Genomic DNA, 19,707 nt, shown 5'->3' on the forward strand with positions numbered 1-19,707 from the left:
GGCGCAGTGGTTAAGAATCTGCCTGCCAGTGCAGGGGACGCAGGTTCGAGCCCTGGTCCAGGAAGATCCCACATGCCACGGAGCAACTGGGCCCGCGCACCACAACTACTGAGCCTGCGCTCTAGAGCCCGCGAGCCACAACTGCTGAGCCCACGTGCCACAAGTACTGAAGCCCGCACACCCAGAGCCCGTGCTCTGTAACAAGAGAAGCCACCGCAGTGAGAAGCCCGTGCATCACAATGAAGAGGAGCCCTCGCTTGCCGCAACTAGAGAAAGTCCGCGTGCAGCAGCAAAGACCCAATGCAGCCAAAAATTAATTTTTTAAAAAAACCCTGGAAACAGTACCTATTTTTGAGCAATCTAACTGGCTTTTTTATTTTTAGTGTTTTTAATGGTGAGTCCCACCTTGAATTAATAGAACTGGTGGATATAGTACCTAATTGAAACTTGACGTTAATATATATAAGTTGTCCTTTAATAACTTCAGTGAAAAAGTCAGTTATTGTGTACTGGCATGGCACCACACTCAACACTAAGCAGGAAAAGGCTTTGTCCCTAAAATAAAATTACTAGACAGGTTACAGATTTCTGTGCATGTATTTATATCAGACTTTATTGTCCCAGAGGTAAGGTCTCAGCCTATATACAGCAATACATTCTTTCCCTAGAGGACTGTTAATAAGGCTAAATGATTTAAGAGTTGGTAATCAAATTTAGGCATTGATCCTCAATTCTTCTTCCTCCCAAATAGAAGCAAAGATTTATGGTTACTCTTTCTTAATCCTCAAAAAAATCCTGTGTGGTAGGCAGTGGTTTCCCCATCTTACAGATGAGGAAACAGAACCTCAGAGAGGTTTCCCAACCTGCCCAAGAAGAGTGATCTCTGATGAGTAACTAAGTATTAAACCTAATCTTCTAAGAAAAAGATCCTGTGGACTTTTACCACCTAAGGTCTCTTTTCATTGCCTGCTCATCAGCATTTCTTTCACACACACACAACTCTTAAATCCATCAGTTGTATTGCTTATGATAAACAATTTAGAGAGGGGGAAATTGAAATGGTACTTTCACTGAAATTGCTAATTTATCTGTTCAGTTCTGTTTTTCATGCTGTTCACCTTAATAGCTGCTTTTCTTTAAACTAATCCTCAAATCAGTTCCCTTCTTGACAATAGGAGGTCAAAAGTAAGAATGTTCATGTATGACATTTGAGGAATGGTTACACTTTCATTTAATATTTATAAATATTTAATATTCATAATATTATCAGATATGCTATCTGAATATTTCTATTATTCATAAATATTTATAAATATTTAATATTTGTAAAATATTAGCATGTAATTGTCATAGAATGTTCTATAGCTTTTACAGTTACAAATACACTGTGCTTGATTTTTTAATAATTATTTGTTGAGTGTCTTCCATGTACCAGGCATATTCCAGGCTTTGGAGATACAGTGATGAGTAGACTAATCAAGGTCCCTGCCCCCAGGGGTTAAATTCTAATAGGGGGATTTAGACATTGAGCATATAAATAAGAAAATATCAAATAATGAAAATATTTACAGGAACTAATAAAAAGCCCACTGAAGTATGTGTGTATACATACCCATATGCCAACAATGATACACTGATCAAAAATATTGAGGTGAGATTTAGGGGGTATAAGATAGAAGTACAACTGTAAAGTTGTTTAACTGTACTATTTTAAGAAATTGGAAGTTTGGGGAGAAATTTCAAAGTTCAAGATTTGGCATTTTACAGGGTAGTATAAGCCACTTTCTTGACATGGTTCATTTTGGAGAAAGAAAAGATTTAACTGTGCTTTCAATGCTTACCTAAATATTAACTTACTTTCAAGTTATTTCCACAATTCTGACATGAAAATTTATATTTAGAGTCAGAAAGGGTTCTTAAACATTTGATAAAATATCTGTGTAGTAGTTTCTGCAGGTGTAGTGTTCTAAGTAAGAAAAAAGGCACGGTTTTCAAGCCGTCAGCGGCCTAGAGCTGTTCAGTCCCCACCACCAAATTGCCTGAAATGGAAATTTAAATGAATGTAGTGTTTACCATTGGGGAAAACTGAATGACGGCTATATGTGACCTCTCAGTGCTATTTTGGCAACTTCATGTGGATCTATATTTCAAAATAAGAGGCTCTGAAAAGTAAGGATAATCCTTAAGGGGATGCGCTTTCACCTCTTGCAGTTTGTGGAGGACTACGAGCCTACCAAGGCCGACAGCTACCGGAAGAAGGTGGTGCTGGATGGAGAGGAAGTGCAGATCGACATCTTGGACACAGCCGGGCAGGAGGACTACGCCGCCATCAGGGACAACTACTTCCGGAGCGGCGAGGGCTTCCTCTGTGTCTTCTCCATTACGGAAATGGAGTCCTTCGCGGCCACAGCCGACTTCAGGTATGTCAGGGAGTCGTGCCGTTACACCGCAGAACAGCTTGCTCCCCAGAAACAAGCAGACCACTAGAGGCTCTTACCTGATCGCCTTTCCCTCTGCGTCTAGTCGTGTTTATTCCCTCTGTGACATCAGTGTGACTCTGTCCGCTGCATGCTTGTACTCACATCCTCGGCGCAACCTGCGTAATCCCACAGCCAGCTCTGCCAGTGCCAGCTGCACTGGAGCCTGAGTTTGTTCAAGGTTCACGCAGCTGAGTTGAATAAGTCATGAAACCAAGTGGAAGTTAGCGACAAAGTAGGAGATGTGGCCAGTGATGGTTACAGAGGATCCAGGAGAGGAGAGGAGCTGGGAGGCCTTCAAGAGATAGATAACCCTGAAGGGTAAGAAGGATTTCCACAGATGAGGAAAGAGGTCATTCCTGGTGGTTGAGCAAGAAACTGAAGCAAGGGTTACACAAAGCATTCCTTTTTATGTATACGTGAAACTCTCAAGAACTTAAAAGATTCTAAAAGCACCTCCTTTGCAAAAAAGCATGTCATTGAGAAACTTTAAAAATATAAATTTATTTGTAACATTAAGTTTGTTGGCTTCTATAAGGAAGGAGTTTTGTATGTGATAAAGTGCAAAGGGAGTTTTGTAATCCTGGGAGACATGTTGAAAGTTATGTAAGTGTCAGTGATTATTCATTCATTCAAAAAAATATTTTGAGTGCTTATTATGTAGCAGGTTCTGTACTAAGTAATGGAATACATTTTGTCACCATAGCCACCAAAGCCAAAGTGGTATCTCAAGGGAGTGAGGTATTTTTATGCCAAGAGAAAGAATCTTGGGCTGTTGCTGTTACAGAAAATAAGTGAATCATTCATTACTCGTCTGTTGTACCTCCAGTGTGTTGCCCCTCCCATAAATAAAAACTGTTCCTACTAACTGACCAGCAATAGGAAAGGCATTTTTGAGATCGTCTGAATGGTTATAGTAGGCACTCCACACGGTCTGACCTGCAAAGTATAGCACAATGTCAGCTCCTCTCTTTTTAATTTCTTTTTATTGAAGTATAGTTGATGTACAACTTTGTGTTAATTTCTGCTGTAGATTCAATTATACATATATATACATTATTTTTTCATATTCTTTTCCATTATGGTTTATCACAGGATATTGAGTATAGATCTCTGTGCTATTCAGTGGGACCTTGTTGTTTATCTGTTCTATATATAAAAGCTTACATCTGCCAATCCCAACCCCCTCCTCCTTGGCAACCACAAGTCTGTTCTCTATGTCTGTGGGTCTGTTTCATAGATAAGTTCATTTGTGTCGTATTTTAGATTCCACATATAAGTGATATCATATGGTATTTATCTGTTTCTGACTTCACTTAGTATGATAATCTCTGGTTGCATCCATGTTGCTACAAATGGCATTATTTCATTCTTTTTTATGGCTGAGTAGTATTCCATTGTGTGTATATATATCTATACATGTCTCTCTATATACCACATCTTCATCCATTCATCTGTCGATGGACACTTAGGTTGCTTCTGTGTCTTGGCTATTGTGAATAGTGCTGCTGTGAACGTAGGGGTGCATGTATCTTTTTGAATTAGAATTTTGTCCAGATATATGCCCAGGAGTGGGATTGCTGGGTCGTATGGTAGTTCTCTTTTTAGTTTTCTAAGGAGCCTCCACACTGTTCTCCACAGTGGCTGTACCAACTTACACTCCCACCAACAGTGTAGGAGGGGTCCTTTTTCTCCACGCCTTCTCCAGCATTTGTTATAGACTTTTTAATGATGGCCATTCTGAGCAGTGAGAGGTGGTACCTCATTGCAGTTTTGATTTGCATTTCTCCGATTGTCAGCTCCTCCCTTTAGCCTTCCTGGGCCTCCCGTCACCCAGGCAGGATCCGTCGTTTCCTCATGTGTGTGTGCGGTATGCTTACCACAGCTGCAGCAGCACACTCGCCGCACTCTTACATGAGATTGATTTATATGTGTTTTTCCTGATATGGTAAAAACTCTTCTTATCCATTTCAGTGTCTCTAGTACCCCTGTTTGGCACAGTTGCTGGCCTATAACTTGTAGTGCTTATTAAGTGTTTGATAGAAACATTAGAAAGCTCTGTTACGTTTTTTCATTCTCACTTGCCTTCTGATAAGAATGAAGTTGGACCAGTTTGTAAAGGTGCTTTCCTATTATAAAATTCTGTAGTAGCCTCTCAAACTCTATTTAAAGGGAGCATCACTTTAAGCAAAAATGCCAATAACGATTACAATCGTCACATCAGAAACCACTGATCACAGATCACCATAACAAATATAATAATAATAGAAAAGTTTGAAATGTTGCAAGAATTACCAGAATGTGACACAGAGACACAAAGTGAGCAAATGCTGTTGGAAAAATAGCGCTGATAGACTTGCTTGATGCAGGGTGACTACAAACCTTCAGTCTGTTAAGAAAAAAAAAAAAAGTATCTACAAAGCACAGTAAAGCAGATTGCAGTAAACAAGGTATACTTTTATCAACCGTGATAAACGTACCACATTAATGTTAACAGTAGGGGAAACTGGATGTGGGGTATATGGGAACTCTGTCCTGTCTTCACAACTTCTCTGTAAATCTGAAATCATTCTAATATAAAAAGATTATTTTCAAAAAAGCATTTCGGAGGAAGTTGCATTTGATATTCACTTCGTACGTCTACTGCCATATTTATACTCTTCTTCTGTGTATTTTTCCGAACGAAGTGAATGTGGAGCTCAAATCATTGATAGTAGAAAAAGGAAGAAGTGCTGCTTGTTTCCTACTGGGTAATAAGTGAGCTGTTTGTTATTGTCTAGAAACATAAATAACTGCTAATTGCATGTTTTGTTATTTTAACATGTAGAGATAACATTATTATTTCTTGCTCATTTTCTCTTATCCAGGGAGCAGATTTTAAGAGTAAAAGAAGATGAGAATGTTCCATTTCTGCTCGTTGGAAACAAATCAGATTTGGAAGATAAAAGGCAGGTTTCTGTAGAAGAGGCAAAAACCAGAGCCGATCAGTGGAATGTTAACTATGTGGAAACATCTGCTAAAACACGAGCTAATGTTGACAAGGTAAAAAGGTGGCTCTACTGCTACGTCATGTTAAAAATAGGTTGATGTGCTTTAACTCAGCTCTGTTTAGTCTAGAGATTCTGTGAGACTTTCAAATAGAGGTTTAATACGTGTTGATTTTCTATGGCCCTGAATGCTCAAGTACAGCGTGTTAGGAATTTACTTCACTTTGTCCTTATAGGTTCCCGAGAGGCGTTAAAACATGCGACACTGCAGCTAGATGTACCTTTTTTTTTTTTAAAGCACTGAAAGATTCCTGACCTGAATCCCTGCCTTTTTTTTTTTTTTCCTTATCCTGATTGGCTGGAGAATCTAGAAGGAACAATGTAAGTCCTCTGAGCTGACACCTGCCCAGCCTCACTTAAGTTCTCCCAGACCCCGGGGGAGAGGATTTTGAAATCTCTGTCATCACAGCTGCCTTCCCTACCCTCAGCCTCTGTTCTCCCCCAAGTGGAAGGGGAGCTCCTGTGTCCTCTCCCCTCATCTTCACACTGTGTTCAGATTGGCCCTTCCTGGAGACCAGGTGCAGAACACCCTTACCTCGTTTCTGGAAGCCTTCCCAGGTGCTTTTCATCCTGCCGTGGGACGCCATCATCAGTATTTAGGAAGCCTGCCGGTTGCGCTGGGGCAACACAGGTTCTGAGAGCCCTCCAGGCGGGGCCTTTTCAGCCCCCGCGTATCTAGGCTCTACTGAGTGCCTCTCAAAAACTAACGTGCAGGAGGATTGCCTATAGAGCCTGATAAACACAGATTCCTGGGTCTTCGCCAGAGGTTTTGATTCGCTTGGTCTGGGGTGAGACCTGAGAATTTGCCTATCTAGCTAGCTCCTGGATGTGCAAACGGGCGGTGCGGCACACTTGGAGTAACTGCCCTAGGTGGCCGCAGGTGCTTGTGAGCTCGTCTGCTGTGGCTGTAGATTCGCAGCCCTGGTCCAGAAATCATGATGTTAACAATTTAGAGATTCTTTCTGCCTGTTTACTGTAGGTTTTAAGACAGTGTTATTACTGTCTTAAACTGATTAATTTTTTTTTTTTTAGTCACACGGTCAGATTCCTTTAAGTCCAAGACATCTGTACAAATTACTGTAAGATTTCTACTGAGTAGACCAGTTTCCTCTAAAGTTATGGCAAATTTAAAGTACTGATGAAATACAGTTTGAGGTTCAGCACGTTTGGGGTTTTGAAAGGCACCAATGAGGATTGTCATAGCATATGTATACTTTGTTTCCTCCTGTTTGATGTCTTGAGCAGGTGGTAGAACAAACCATCGTGATCTAAGGGAAGTGGGGAGCAATAACTGTTCAAGCTCTGAGGCTTGAAGCAGTCCTGTAGTGTCACCTGCTGGCATCAGAGGCCCTGGGAAAATGCGGTAGTGTGCATTATCAGAGATCTCACCAGACAGTAAGAAAAAGACCAACAACCCAATGGGAAAATGGTCGAAAAACAGATAGCCCTGTCACAGAAAAGAAATGCAAATCGTGTTTAAACTTGCAAAGAGGCTTATGAGTCTTACTTATAAAAAGGGAAGTGAAATTTTAAAATATAATGACATATTTTTTTTACCTGTCAATTGGAAAAGGGCAAGAAGGTTGATAATAATACTGTTGACAGGAGTGTGGGAAAAAAAGGAACTCTCATATGTTCTTGGAAGGGCAGTCTGGCAATTATCTATCAAAAATTATGACCCCAACAATTCAAGTTCTAAAACTTTATTATACAGATAAAATTATACATCCATGCCTAAGTGTGTGTTCAGCAGTAGTCCTTGAAGCATTATTTGTAGAAGCAAAAGACAGGAAATATCCAAGTGTCCAGTAACAGATGGTACGTCCATATAATGGAATACTGTACAGCTGTTGAAAAGAAATGAAGGTAGAGCTTAATGTGCTGATATGGAATGATCGTCAACATCAGTAAATGAAAAAGCAAAGTACAGAACAGCGTCTAGTTTGCTGCCATCTGTGTTTGAAACATACTCATACACACACAAGTGCACATGTATGTATAGATCGGGAATATGTAAGATTCTAGTACCTGTGGTTGCCACCAGAGAGCTAAGTCACAGACGTGCATGTTTCACTGCTGCGTCCTGAAGAGTGGCTACCAGATAACGTACCTCAGTGGCTAAGGAAAAGTAACTTGCAGCAACTCTTCAGTTTCTTAAAGTTGGTTACGTTGGGATTATATTTGTTTTTTGGGTTTGTTTGCTGAGGCAATGATGTAATACAGTTACAAGAGCTAATAATACTCTTTAGTGCTTGAAGAGCCAGGCGCTGTGGCCAGCACTCACTGTTTCATCTTTAACCCTATGAAGCATAGATACTCCTCTCATGACGCCTTTCTAGGTGAGGAAATTGAGGTGCGGAGAGATGACATACCTGGCTCAAGGTCACCATGTCGTAGTGGCATCTGCTGGCTCTGGGTGTGGCCAGCTCTGGAGCCAATGTTCTGCCCTGTCTATTTTACTTAAAACAATGGTTGGAATACCTGTGGCATCTCCCATGTTGTGTGTCATCCACTCCCAGGAGTCTGATCAGATTTTGTAGGATTAAGTGTTAACAGTGTCTCCTTCTATTAAATTGAGAGGTGTCTTGTCACAGAAAACAAATACTAGCTCCCGCCAGACTTTAAACGCCCATGCCTTATCCTTACGAGGATTCCAAATAGACCACTGGGTAGAAGTTTCAGAGAAGCAGATTTTTAAAACTACCCTGTGAAAAAGCTTCATGACCATCAGAATTGTTGAGCTGAGGCCTGGCCTGTCTCAGAGGAATCACTCAGAGGCTAGAGGACCATCTGGGAAACCTGCTTGGGTCCTCCCTGGGTGCCAGGTCATCTGCTGACCTTGTAGTACCCTTCTAGCTAAATGCTCTGGCTCTTTAAATCGCAACTCCAAGGTTGCTCTTAATTTTAAGGAACATCTTGGGGGAAATGGAAAGAAATTAGGCAAGTAGACATCAAAATGAAAGTATGATTTATTATGTCAAGAGAGCCAATTTTATGTTGGGGAAAGAATTTTGTTAGAAATGTAGTGTCTTGTTTTTGAAAATGTTTTTAATTTTTTTCTTTATACAAGTAATACATGAACATATGCTCATTGTATAAAGAAAAATTCATGATACAGAGGAAAAAGTATAAGGAGGAAAAGTGATGAGTCTGTCACTCCACCCAGATTCCACTCACCTCCTTTACCTGTAGGTAACCACTGCTAACACGTGTGTATCTTTCCAGACTTTACCTGCCTTTAAAGACAGGCATACAGAATCTAAGGGAGAAAAAAAAAAAGAACCTTAGGGAAAGGTTGTATTTGCTTGTTTTCCACCTGTATAAATAGGATTTGTGTGTGTGTATCTGTGTATGTATAGTGTATTTCTGTGGTTTGCTTTTTAAATTTCACAGTAAATAGATCCTGTAGTTCTTTCCATGTCGTTGCATATAGACGTACCACATTCTTTTTAAAATCTACAAAATGTTCCATAGTTAGGAAAATGGCTGAATTATGAAAAAATCTACCAGTGACATTTAGGTTGTCTGCAGTGCTATTACAAACATAACACAGTGAACTGTGTGAACGTGCACCCACACAAGACCAAAAGCAAGGGTGCATTTAATTTTAATGACAAGTCACCCTCCAGAGAGGCTGCCCTACACTCCCACCAACAGTGTGAGGAAACCCTTTCCCCACTACTTGCCAGTGTCAATTAAAGGAGCCTTTAAAGTCGCCAACAAGATGGGGAAATCATTTCTTTTGTGTTTCCTGATTACTACTGAGGCTGGGCAGCTTGTAGTTGATTCATTGGCCGTTTGTAGATCTTCTGTGAACGCTGAAATTACATTGATCTAATGGGGGGTTTATCTTTTTGATTCATAAGCCTGCTTTATATTAAGGACATTAACGCTTTGTCCACTATATCCGTTTGGGACAGTGTCTCCTAATGCATACCATATCTGTTTTTATCTTTTTTTTTTTTGAATGTATAGTTGATTTACAATATCATGTTAGTTTCAGGTGTACAGCGGCAGTGATTCAGTTATACATATGTATATTATTTTCCAGATTCTTCTCCCTTATAGGTTGTTACAAAATATTAAGTATAGTTCCCTGTGCTCTCCAGTAGGTCCTTGTTAGTTGTCCTTTTTTTTTTCCTACAAAAGAAATAGAAATTTTTATTCAAGCCAAATTTGAGGATTATAACTGCATAGAGCATCTCAGAAGGCTCTAAGCACTGTTGTTCCCAGTTATCTATTTTATATATAGTAGTGTGTATATGTTAATCCCAATCTCCTAATTTAGCTGTCTCTCACCCCTTCCCCTTTGGTAACCATAAGTTTGTTTTCTGTGTCTGTGAGTCTCTTTCTTTTTTGGAAATAAGTTCATTTGTATTTTTTTTTTTTTAGATTCCACATATAAGCGATATTGTATGATATTTATGTTTCTCTGGCTTATACTTCATTTAGTATGATAATCTCTAGGTCCATCCATGTTGCTGCACATGGCATTCTTTCATTCTTCTTTATGGCTGAGTAACATTCCTCTGTGTGTGTATACACATATACATCACATCTTCTTTATCCACTCCTCTGTCAATGAACATTTAGGTTGCTTCCATGACTTGGCTATTGTAAATAGTGCTGCGATGAACATTGGGGTGCACGTATCTTTTTGAATTATGGTTTTTTCCAGGTATATACCCAGGAGTAGGATTACAGGATCATATGGTAACTCTTTTTAGTTTAAGGAACCTCCATACTGTTCTCCATAGTAGCTGCACCAACTTACATTCCCACCAACAGTGTAGGAGGGTTCCCTTTTCTCCACACCCTCTCCAGCATTTGTTGTTTGTAGACTTTTTGATGATGGCCATTCTGACTGGTGTGAGGGGATACCTCATTGTAGTTTTGATGTGCATTTCTCTAATAATTAGCGGTGTTGAGCATCTTTTCATGTGCCCATTGGCCATCTGTATGTCTTCTTTGAAGAAATGTGTATTTAGATCTTCTGCCCATTTTTTCATTGGGTTTGTTTTGATACTGAGTCACATGAGCTGTTTGTAAATTTTAGAGATTAATCCCGTTGGTCACATGGTTTGCAGTTATTTTTCTCCCATTCTGTGGGTTGTCTTTTCATTTTGCTTATGGTTTCCTTTGCTGTGCAAAAGTTTTTGAGTTTAATTAGGTCTCATTTGTTTATTTTTATTTTTATTTCCATTACTCTAGGAGACAGATCCAAAAAGATATTGCTGCAATTTATGTCAAAGAGTGTTCTGTCTAGGTTTCCTCTAGGAGTTGTATGGTATCCAGTCTTACATTTAGATCTTTAATCAGTTTTGAGTTTATTTTTGTGTATGGTGTTAGGGAGTGTTCTGATTTCATTCTTTTACATGTAGCTGTCCAGTTTTCCCAGCACCACATATTGAAGAGACTGTCTTTTCTCCATTGTATAGTCTTGCCTCCTTTGTTGTAGATAAACCCACACACCTATGGTCAATTTATCTCTGGGCTTTCTATCCTGTTTCATTGATCTATATTTCTGTTTTGATTACTGAAGTTTTGTAGTATAGTCTGAAGTCAGGAAGTCTGATTCCTCCAGTTCCATTTTTCTTCCTCAAGGTTGATTTGACTATCAGGGTCTTTTGTGTTTCCATACAAATTAAAAAATTTTTTGTTCTAGTTCCGTGAAAAATGCCATTGGTAATTTGATAGAGATTGCACTGAATCTGTAGATTGCCCTGGGTAGTGTAGTCATTTTGACAATATTGATTCTTCTGAGCCAAAAACACGTTATATCTTTACATCTGTTTGTGTTGTCTTCAGTTTCTTTTATCAGCATCTTAGTTTTTGGAGTACAGGTCTTTTGCCTCCTTAGGTAGTTGTATTCCTAGGTATTTTATTCTTTTTGATGCGATGGTAAATGGGATTGTTTCTTTAATTTCTCTGTCTGATCTTTCGTTGTTAGTGTATAGAAATGCAACAGATTTCTGTGTATTAATTTTTTAATTTTGTATCCTGCAACTTTACCGAATTCATTGATGAGCTCTTGTAGTTTTCTGGTAACATCTTCAGGATTTTCTATGTATAGTATCATGTCATCTGCAAACAATGACAGTTGTTTTAATTCTTCTTTTCCTATTTGGATCCCTTTTCTCTTTCTTGTCTGATTGCCATGGCTAGGTCTTCCAAAACATAAAAGTGGTGAGAGGGGACATCCTTGTCTTTTTCCTGATCTTAGAGAAAATGCTTTCAGCTTTTCACCATTGAGTATGATGTTAGCTGTGGGTTTGTCATATACAGCCTTTATTATGTTGAGGTATGTTCCCTCTGTGCCCAGTTCCTGGAGAGTTTTTATCATAAGTTTGGGTGCTGAATTTTATCAAAAGTTTTTTCTGCATCTATTGAGATGGTCATATGGTTTTTATTCTTCAATTTGTTGATGTGGTATAGCACACTGATTGATTTGCTCCATACCATGTCTTATTTATTTATTTAGGCTGCGTTGGGTCTTTGTTGCTGCACCTGGGCTTTCTCTAGTTGCGGCAAGTGGGGGCCACTGTTCGTTGTGGTACGCAGGCTTCTCACTGCGGTGGCTTCTCGTTGCAGAGTGTGGGCTCAGTAGTTGTGGTGCACAGGCTCTAGAGCGCAGGCTTAGCTGCCCCACGGCATGTGGGATCTTCCTGGACCAGGGCTCAAACCCGTGTCCCCTGCATTGTCAGGCAGATTCTTAACCACTGTGCCACCAGGCAAGTCCCCATACCATGTCTTTTAACTTTGCTGATTTTTACCTTTTGCCATGGAAAAAACATTAAAGATTATGTTGTCAAATTTGTTTTTCCTTTGAGACTTCTGGATTCTGTGGCTTCATTAGAAAAGCTCTCCCATCCTAAACTTAAAAAGCACTTACCTAGGGCTTCCCTGGTGGCACAGTAGTTAAGAATCCACCTGCCAATGCAGGGGACACAGGTTCAAGCCCTGGCCCGGGAAGATCCCACATGCCACGGAGCAGTTAAGCCTGTGCACCACAACTACTGACCCTGTGCTCTAGAGACTTTGAGCCACAACTACTGAGCCCGCATGCCACAACTATTGAAGCTCGCACACCTAGAGCCCGTGCTCCGCAATGAGAAGCCTGCGCTCCGCAACAAAGAGTAGCCCCCGCTCGCTGCAACTAGAGAAAGCCTGCGCAAGCAACGAAGACCCAACGCAGCCAAAAATGAAAAACACTTAACGTTGCTTCCTTTTTGTGTTGGCCTTTATAGATGTTTAATCCTTTTGAAAATTTAGTATTGTCTGTGTTGTGAACTAGGGGCTGTTAAGTATTTAAAATGAAGAAACTGGTGAAGGCAAAGGTTTACATTTAAAGCTAACGGTCTATGATGCTTTAAGAGAGATGTTTGTCATTTCTAATAATTTTTATGTTTTTTCAACTGTAAGTATTCTGAGCTAAGCATTTTGAGTCTGTGTCTAGTTTCGTTTCACTTTCATTTACGTGAGAACAGGGATTTCCTGTGATCTCTACTCTGGAATTAGAAGAGTCAAATTCTGTACATACCAGGGGGGAAATGGGGGGAAGGGAAAGAAGGGGACAGGAGGAAAGAGGGTGGGAGGAAATGAGGGCGAGCAGAAATTTTTTTAAAAGTTGGGAAGAAGCTCTGTACTTTCGGGATTATCATTTGTCTAAGTTTATCAAAACCAATTCTTCATTCTTACTCCAAATTACTTATTTCCTTCCACTTGGCAGTTGAAACAAGGCCTCCTTTACCTTAATTCATTAAGTTAGCTGATGTAAAGTTTAAGAGTTTTCCATTGGGTTTGCTAGTTAAGATGACCTTGGTGGTTTCCAGTAGGGATTCGTTTGCAGTTTATTGCAGATACTCATCTAAAATTAGAAATCACATCTTCTAATATCCATTCTGCAGTGATGTATTCACATCAGAAAGCAGTACTGGGAGTTTTCTGCTAATCACACGTAGTTAGTTTGGAGGCTTCCTGCCCTGGCTGGTCAGCTGTGGACTTGAAGCAGAGGTGTTGCAAAATCCCCAGTCTCCAGGCCGTCAAGCTGCAGCAAGTGGGGGGAAGAATTCATGGGGTTTGAACTGTCACCTCCGTGTTTCAATACATTGCATTCTTTCTGAGCTTTTATGCTCAGTCTTCCCCTTCTTTAATTATCCATGTCCTTTTCTGTTGGTCCTGTGTCATTTAACTCAACCCATTCGTCTGATAGTCCTTGTTTTCTTTTTTAATTTTTATTTTATATTGGAGTATAGTTGATTACCTGTGTTGTGTGTCAGGTGTACAGCAAAGTGATTTAGTTACACATATGCATGCATCTCTTCTTTTTCCAATTCCTTTCCCATTTAGCTTATCGTAGAGTATTGAGCAGAGTTCCCTGTGCTATACAGAGGTCCTTGTTGTTCACCTATTTTAAATGTAGCAGTGTGTACATGTCAATCCAAACTCCCTATCTATCCCTCCCCCCACCCTTCCCCACTGGTAACCATAAGTTCATCCTCTAAGTCTGTGAGTCTGTTTCTTTTGCAAATAAGTTCATTTGTATCATTTTTTTTAGATTCCACATTAAGCGAAATCATGTGATATTTGTCTTTGTCTGTCTGACTTAGTATAATAATCTCCAGGTCCATGCATGTTGCTGCGAATGACACTATTTCATTCTTCTTAATGGCTGAGTAATATTCCATTGTATATATGTACCAAATCTTTATCCATTCATCTGTTGATGGACATTTAGGTTGCTTCCATGTCTTGGGTATTGTAAACAGTGCTGCAATGAACATTGGGGTGCGTGTATCCTTTCGAACCATGGTTTTCTCAGGGTATATGCCCAGGAGTGGGATTGCTGGATCATATGGTACCTCTATTTGTAGTTTCTTAAGGAACAACCATACTGTTCTCCATAGTGGCTGCACCAATTTACATTCCCACCAACAGTGTAGGAGAGTTCCCTATCTCCACACCCCTCTCTAGCATTTGTTGTTTGTAGATTTTTTGATGATGGCCATTCTGACTGATGTGAGGTGATACCTCATTGTAGTTTTGATTTCCATTTCTCTAATAATTAGCAGTGTTGAGCATCTTTTCATGTGCTTTTTAGCCATCTATATGTCTTCTTTGGAGAAATGTCTATTTAGGTCTTCTGCCCGTTTTTTCGTTGGGCTGTTTGTTTTGATATTGAGTCACATGAGCTGTTTTTAAATTTTAGAGATTAATCCTGTTGGTCACATGGTTTGCAATTATTTTCTCCCATTCTGTGGGTTGTCTTTTCATTTTGTTTATGGTTTCTTTCACTGTGCAAAAGCTTTTAAGTTTAATCAGGCCCCATTTTATTTTTGTTTTTATTTCTATAACTCTAGGAGATGGATGGAAAAGATAAAGCTGCGATTTATGTCAGGGTGTTCTGCCTAGGTTTTCCTCTAGGAGTTGTATAGTATCCGGTCTTGCATTTAGGTCTTTAATCCATTTTGAGTTTATATTGATGCTTCCAGTCCAAGAAAAATGATATCTTTCCATCTGTTTGTGTCCTCTTTGATTACGTTCATCAGCCTCTTACAGTTGTGGTCTTTTGCCTCCTTAGTTAGGTTTATTCCTAGGTATTTTGATGTGATGGTAAATGGGTTTCTTTAATTTCTCTTTCTGATCTTTCATTGTTAGTGTATAGAAATGCAGATTTCTGTATTAATTTTGTATCCTGCAACTTTACTGAACACTGATGAGCTCTAGTAATTTTCTGGTAGGATTTTCTATGTGTAGTATTATGTCATCTGCAAACAAACAGTGATACTTCTTTTCCAATTTGGATTCCCTTTCTTTTTCTTCTCTGATTGCTGTGACTAGGACTTCCAAAACTATGTTGAATAAAAATGGCAAGAGTGGGTATCCTTGTCTCATTCCTGGTCTTAGAGGAAATGCTTTCAGCTTTTCACCATTGAGTATGTTAGCTGTGGGTTTGTCATATACCACCTTTATTATGTTGAGGTATGTTCCCTCTAGGCCCATTTTCTGGAGTTTTTATCACAAATTGGTGTTGCAGACAAAGCTTTTGATCAGATTCATCTATTGAGATGATTATATGGTTTTTATTCTTTAGTTTGTTAATATGGTGTATCACACTGATTGATTTGCAGATACTGGAGAATCGTTGCATCCCTGGGATAAATCCCACTTGATTATATAGTATATGATCCTTTTTAAGGTATTGTTGGATTTAGTTTGCAGAGTATTTTGTTGAGGATTTTTTCATCTGTGTTCATCAGTGATATTGGTCTGTAATTTTTTTGGTGATATCTTTGTCTGGTTTTGATATCAGGGTGATGGTGGCCTCATAGAATGAGTTTGGGAGTATTCCTTCCTCTGCAATTTTTTGGAATGCTTTCAGAAGGATAGGAGTTAACTCTTCTCCAAATGTTTGATAGAATTTGCCTGTGAAGCCATCTGGTCCTGTACTTTTTTGTTGGGAGTTTTTTCATCACAGTTTCAATTTCAGTACTTGTGTTCATATTTTCTGCTTCTTCCTGCTTCAGTCTTGGGAGATTGTACCTTTCTAGGCATTTGTCCATTTTTTCTAGGTTGTCCATTTTACCAGCATATGTTGCTTGTAGTAGTCTCTTACAATCCTTTGTATTTCTGTGGTATCAGTTGTAACTTCTCCTTTTTCATCTTTAATTTTATTGATTTGAACTCTCTCTTTTTCTTGATGAGTCTGGCTAAAGGTTTATCAATTTTGTTTATCTTTTCAAAGAACCAGCTTTTAGTTTCATTGATCTTTTCTGGTTTTTGTTTCTATTTCATTTATTTCTGCTCTGATCTGTATTTCTTTCCTTCTACTAACTGGGTTTTGTTTGTTTTTCTTTCTCTAGTTGCTTTAAGTGTAAGATTAGGTTGTTTGAGATTTTTCTGTATTTTGTATACAAGATATAAGCGATAAACTTCCCTCTTAGAACTGCTTTTGCTGTGTCCATTTTGGATTGTCATGCTTTCGTTTATTTGTCTTTAGGTATTTTTTGCTTTCCTCTGATTTCTTCAGTGATCCATTGGTTGTTTTAGTAGCATATTGTTTAGCCTCCACGTGTTTCTGTTATTTTATAGTTTTCTTGTACTTGATTTCTAAGCATTGTGGTCAGAAAAGATGCTTGATATGATTTCAGTTTTCTTGAATTTTTTAGTCTTACCAAGTTTTATTCTAGAAGTAATCATTTTTTTAATCCAGAATGCAAAAGTGTGATGCATAGAAGTTATTCATCCACTCATCACTATTCTAGGCCCTTCAGTGTGTACTCAGACATTTGTTATTGACATTGAACTTCTTAAGGTTACAGTAGTAATTTTTAAATTATTAGGCTAATATCTCCCATTATTTGCCAGTTTCTAGACATCAAACAAGAATTGATAAATCCTCAAATATAGTGCAACAAACAAAATTGTTTTCTAGTGCCTGGTATCAGAACTATAAAGGAAGCAGTCATTTTCCACAGCTGTTTTTTAAAACAGGGCTGAAGAAAACCAGGTTATTAAATGTAAATTTTATTAAACACAAATTACTTTAAAATTTAATTGATAAAATACATTTACTAATTATAAATTACTCAAATGTAACCCATTGAGTTTTATATCTTTGGAGCTAGCCTCACTTGTAGTGCTTTTTTCATTTTTATCTTGAAAATTCAGACAGAAAGATTAGGTTATAGTATGTAAACACATTTTACCAAATTCATTTTTCCCATTTCTCAGTATACTTGGAGAAGCAGGCTTTAGTTGGGTGCTTTCCTCTCTCTGTACTCCCCAAACAAGAGCTCCTAAATATTCCTATAATATTCCCAAGGTTTACTGTTGTGAATCAGAGAAATTCCAGGCACATATGATCTACTTGGTTTATTTATCCTATTTTCTTCTTTCTAGGTATTTTTTGATTTAATGAGGGAAATTCGAGCCAGAAAGATGGAAGACAGCAAAGAAAAGAATGGGAAAAAGAAGAGGAAAAGTTTAGCCAAGAGAATAAGAGAAAGATGCTGCATTTTATAATCAAAGCCCAAACTCCTTTCTTATCTCGACCATACTAAGAAATATAATTTATAAGCTTTGCCACTGAAGGCTCAATTGACTGAAATTACTTTAACATTTTGGAAATTGTTATGTGTCTCTAAAAGCATGAATTGGAACTGCACTGAGAGTCAAATTCACTTAAAAAAGAAATTAATGTGGCTTCACCAAGAAGCAAAGTTCAACTTATTTCGTAATTGCCTACATGTATCACAGTCCTGAATGTAGCGTGGGCACCTGTGTTTTGCTGGCAGTCTTTCTTGAACTATTCAAGAGGTGAGATGGGGGTGGGCAATGGGAGGAAAGGCTACTTCCTCTGGTTTATTATAAAGCTTAAATTTTATATCATTTTAAAATGTCTTGGTCTTCTACTGCCTTGACAGATGACAATTGTGAACATGATAGTTAAACTGTACCACTTTTTTTAACCATTGTTATGCAAAATATAGAAGAAAAAGTTACTGGCATGATTGTTGCATATAGTTCAATTGAGAGTAATTCATCTGTGAATCTGCATTAATTACCTGGTGATTAACTTAGAAAAGTGGTGTAAACTTGTACATGGAAATTTTTTAATATGCCTTAATTTAGAAACCTAAAGATACCCACTTACATCATTCTGGGTGTGTCCTCACTGTGCCGTGGGCCCACTGCCCATGTGTCCTGGTGAGAGAATATATGTCAGGATGGAGGACAACGTTTGTGTGGAGGATTCTCGAGAAATTACTGGTAGGAGTCTGTCCAAATTTAAACTGTGTGCCATACTCTGGTTCCTGAAAGTAAGGTTCCAGAGCTTCTTGATTGCTTTTAACTAAGTGTAAGGTAGTTTAAAATGAAGGCCCAGCGTCTACTTGTAAGATAATTTTAGACTATGAGCATTCAGTACCAGTTATGTCTCAGTGAACCCTCTTTCTTTAAGATGCTGGTCCCTGGAAATCCCTTTCTGCAAGTGGTGAGCATGTGTTAAGATTCTGATCTCCTTGGAGTGTAGAGCACAGGAAAAGCGTGGACAGTGCTAATGCGTTTTGCACTAGAACATTTCAGAAGAGTCGTGCTCGCCATCTGGTAACTTCTAAATTTGTATTCCCGAGGTTACAGTTTGTAAGGGAGTTACTGGGATTATTTGTAGGCTGTGTTCATAATGAATAACACTGTCTCTACGTTTTCCTAAAGTTAACATCGAAAACCAAACCCAAGGATAGTGCAGAAAACATGTCTGGCACCAAACAGTAGGCTGTGTCCCCACTGTATGGCGTGCCCACTGGAGGGCCATGATTTCAATGGGAGATTTACCACTGTCAGATTTTTCTTTTCTTTGTAATGGGACTAGGACCGTTTGATTCAACAAAGTTTTTGTTTCTTTTTGCTCAGTCCTAATTTCAGCAAGTCAAAGATGTGTTCAGGCATTCCAGGTGACAGATGTGTACGTAAAGTTAACAAAAACAGGCTATTTAGGAACTGAACTCTTTAGATATTACGTCCGGCTTGTCATATTAAATATTTGTCCTTAAAGGGTTTGAGATGTCCATCTTTCATATTTTTCATAGGCTGTGCCATGTGCAGAATTAAAGTTACCAATGTCAGCGCGGCCCCGTGGGCCCAGCGATCTCCGTGTGTACTTGTTGCAGTCTCATTTAACCAGGGGTCCTAACCACTAACATTGTGACTTTGCTTTGAGACCTTTCCTCTCCTGGGTACTGAGGTGCTATGAAGCCAAACGACAAAGATGCATCACATGTCTTAGGCTGATGCCACTACCCGATCGGTTTATTTGCAATTTGAGCCATTTAAAGACCAATAAACTTTCTTTTTTTAAATGTTTGTGGTGTTACTTGATGTTTACAATTCAGATTTATCAACCTGGGCATCCTTACCAGAGACTTGACTACAACTCAATCTTTTGAGGCATTAGTTTAGGGACTTCTGTGTGAGAAGAATTCTGTGCCAGATTTCCTCAGTCAGGATCATCATTGCTTAGGTTTAATCAAGGCTCAGAAATGGAGGAGCCCCATGTGCAGAATTGCACGGAAGACACTCTTCTGCTGTCTTGAAAGTCACAAATGTCTACACTGCTTTTAGAATACTACTCCACACTGGAGTGGGTAGGTGGCAGCTTTATTTTCATTTTCTAAATCAGAATG

At 38.9% G+C, this 19,707-nt stretch overlaps 1 protein-coding gene across 2 annotated transcripts in view; it reads left to right on the plus strand.

The window, feature by feature from the left end:
- The window catches only part of RALA (RAS like proto-oncogene A), a 75,631-nt gene extending 56,244 nt beyond the window's left edge, over positions 1 to 19,387 (plus strand). For both annotated transcript variants that reach the window (XM_030871173.2, XM_030871174.2), the window contains 3 exons: positions 2,212 to 2,420; positions 5,345 to 5,519; positions 17,426 to 19,387. In XM_030871173.2, coding sequence (XP_030727033.1) covers positions 2,212 to 2,420; positions 5,345 to 5,519; positions 17,426 to 17,548 — 507 coding nt within the window. In that variant the 3' untranslated portion in view covers positions 17,549 to 19,387. The remainder of the gene's footprint in view (positions 1 to 2,211; positions 2,421 to 5,344; positions 5,520 to 17,425) is intronic.
- Positions 19,388 to 19,707: the final 320 nt, after the last annotated feature.

Source organism: Globicephala melas, chromosome 9 (assembly GCF_963455315.2).
Source record: "Globicephala melas chromosome 9, mGloMel1.2, whole genome shotgun sequence".
Classification (NCBI taxonomy): Eukaryota; Metazoa; Chordata; class Mammalia; order Artiodactyla; family Delphinidae; genus Globicephala; species Globicephala melas.